Raw genomic sequence first — 2,640 nt, 5'->3', positions numbered from 1 at the left:
TCCTTCGCCTTACTTCGTTCATTATTTTTATTTATTTTTTTGCGTCGAGAATATTAATGTAGTCTCCAGACCGCTCCAGACTCAAAGGCCTTCGCCGCACTGAAGGCTTTGTGAGGCTTTGCTCCAGGAACAACTTGTGTTTACTGGTGCTCAACTTCTTCCTGACGCACCTCGGGGCTTGTAGAGAAAGTTAAACAGATTAACAGTAAAGCGCCCTCAACAAACGTCTAGTGCCAGCAGCGAAACTTTCCGCAGTGTCTTGCGATCTACCAGTTGCATCACGCGTGCCCCTGCTCTTCTATGCTAGAGTTGAGGCGAACTGAACCAGAACCACGAGATAAGTTGCAGTATTCTTCAGGAACTGTAAATGAATAATGAGTTTCATAAGTACGGAATTGGGTCAATACGGACTCAGCAAATCGGTAAAATGTTAAGAGAATGGAGCAGGTTGGTTTTACCGTCACGAGGGTAGCCCTGTTGTAACCGATAAAGCCGTTCACGAGAACCTCCTCCTTGGAAGCGGCCTGGATGGAGGTGAGGACGAGCGCCACCTGCAGCATATGGGCATTTTAAGGTTCAGTTGGCAGTAGATGAAAAGGGGGGGGGCGTGGTTTGCTAGGCTGCATCAGCTTAAGCAGCTTAAGGGTTGCTGTCGGGAAGCAGGCAGCAAACCGAACAGCAAAGCCCGATTTCACCCGATTGTCACTCTATTTTTTACATTATGCGACATAACATTTTATTTTTATCTATGCCTGCAGTGTGGGTGTTGCGGGACACTGTCAAAAATTCGTGGAAAACGGTGCAGTGACCACAGACAGCTCATAAGCTTAAAAAAAAAAAGCTTAACATTTTAGGAAGGGTCAAGGACAGGAAGAGTTTTCTTAACATTTCACAATTTACATATGTAATGATTAATATTGAAATCTGAAGCTCGGGTAGAAGCGTGTGTGTAGATGATTTTGCCCACCTCTGTCGCTACCTTCTCGTCCATCCTGCTGATCGGTAGCCGGAGCAGGGCTCTGAGGGAGCAGCGCCCCACCTATGCGAGTACAAAGGCAAAGTTTTAAAATAGGCAAAACTTGAATAATGTGCCCTGTAAAATGATTACGAACTAAATGCTTTGCAACGCTACGCACAATGTTTATTCTTTGTGTTGCAAAGACATTGTTTGCATTGCAATGAGATTGGTTTGTAGGCTAGGAAGGTTCTTACGAACAATCGGTTTGCAACTATTAGTTCGTAAGCTACGAACAATAGGGTACTCCAATGGAGCGCGAAGCGGAAGCAAGAAGAACAAAAACGGAAGGTGGAAAGGCGCCCACACTCCTCCCCGCCTGCCCCCCACTCCACCCTGGGCGCTCCCCCACTCCGTCTAGTAGAGGAGAGGGGGACGGCGCGGGCGCCTTTCCACGTTCCGTTTTTGTTCTTCTTGCTTCCGCTCCGCGCTCTATTGGAATACCCTATTAGTTCCTAATACAACGCTTTCAAAATCCTTCGTAAGCTACCAAGGTTTTGGTTTGCATTACGAACCTACTGTTCGTAAACAATTTACAGTGTGGTGGAGAAACCGAAGTGGCACGCAGAAAGGGGCAGTGCAGTATCAAGTAACCAGAAATTGCAGTATTTTCTCCAAGGCCCCTTTTGTGGTCGCGGTTGATCGAAACTACGGTTAAAAGTAACTCAAATCCCCACTACCAAAAACGTTAACCGCGGGGTGACGACATTCACCATGGGATCCCAAATACTTTATTTTACAACTCTTACTTGAGGTATGTTTTGACTCCGAAATAGAGCGGAATTAAGTGAAGAAAGAAGGAAAGGGGTCTTCTTCACTGACCCCGTCAAGGGCTCGCTGTGCCCCGCTGCAGGAAATGAAGAGCATCGAGCCCGAAAACAGCGCAATATGGGACAGCAACACGATGAAATTGGCGTCTTCGTTCGTCAAGAATTCGCTCATCACAGTGAAGGCAGCGATCACCCACTCGACGAAGAGAAGCAGCATCAGGAAGTACTTGGTGTGTCCCCACCTGCCCGGGTGGTTCGGAACATTCATGAGCAGCCTGGACACACCTCTGATAAGGCACGAGAAGAACTTGGGACTCACCTCGCGCCCAACGCAATGAGGTTGTCGTTGAGTTGCACCCAGAGGGCACCGTGCGCGCGCACCGCGGCCCTGTTGACGGGCACCTCGACCAGGGTGGCGGCGAGGGTGGCGCTAGCCTGCGCCAGCGCCTGGCACAGGCACCACCACAGCGCGGGCACGCCCATGATGAACGCGTTGTACTGCATGATCGGCAGCACGCGCCACAGCTGGTACTGCGGCACGCTGATCGACATGGAGGCCGTCAGGGGCAGCGACACCAGCAGGATGGAGGTCACGAAGGTGCGGCAGCTGCGGCGGAGTCGTAGCGGCAGACGCCGACCCGTCAGCGCCTCGTAGTCCGACTGGGAAGTGCAGGAGAGGTGTCGGGTAAGCGCCTGCCACCCGAGTGGTAGGCCGGCCCGTTGGGTCCCCGTGTCGAGCGGGTGGCCCAGCCTCGCAACCCAGGTGCCTGCCACCCGAGAGGTAGGCCGGCCCGCTGTGTCCCCGTGTCGAGCGGGTGGCCCAGCCCCGCAACCCAGGCGCCTGCCACCCGAGGG

General features: G+C 52.1%; 2 protein-coding genes across 2 annotated transcripts in view; one reads left to right on the top strand and one right to left on the bottom strand.

The window, feature by feature from the left end:
* Positions 1–2,640, top strand: part of LOC113216912 (uncharacterized) — a 36,719-nt gene that overhangs the window by 29,039 nt on the left and 5,040 nt on the right. The window lies entirely within an intron of this gene.
* Positions 41–2,441, bottom strand: LOC127752359 (gustatory and odorant receptor 21a-like). Its single transcript, XM_052277560.1, has 5 exons — positions 2,105–2,441; positions 1,838–2,027; positions 968–1,039; positions 459–551; positions 41–361 (listed from the first exon to the last, which is right to left on the bottom strand). Exons 1-5 carry the CDS (start codon positions 2,335–2,337, stop codon positions 299–301), a joined length of 651 nt encoding a protein of 216 aa, XP_052133520.1. The 5' UTR covers positions 2,338–2,441; the 3' UTR covers positions 41–298.

The sequence above is a fragment of the Frankliniella occidentalis genome, unplaced genomic scaffold (genome assembly GCF_000697945.3).
Source record: "Frankliniella occidentalis isolate FOCC.00 unplaced genomic scaffold, Focc_3.1 Scaffold11, whole genome shotgun sequence".
NCBI lineage: Eukaryota > Metazoa > Arthropoda > Insecta > Thysanoptera > Thripidae > Frankliniella > Frankliniella occidentalis.
Note: the sequence above shows the minus strand (reverse complement) of the source record. Positions and strands in the feature narration are given on the sequence as shown.

Bases quoted from the DNA above. Each gene is read 5' to 3' on its own strand.
- LOC127752359 (XM_052277560.1), bottom strand. From the start codon at position 2,337: ATGTCGATCAGCGTGCCGCAGTACCAGCTGTGGCGCGTGCTGCCGATC. The intron at 552-967 runs GTGGGCAAAATC...CATATGCTGCAG, and splicing joins ACGAGAAGGTAGCGACAGAG to GTGGCGCTCGTCCTCACCTC. The intron at 362-458 runs GTAAAACCAACC...ATTCATTTACAG, and splicing joins ACAGGGCTACCCTCGTGACG to TTCCTGAAGAATACTGCAAC.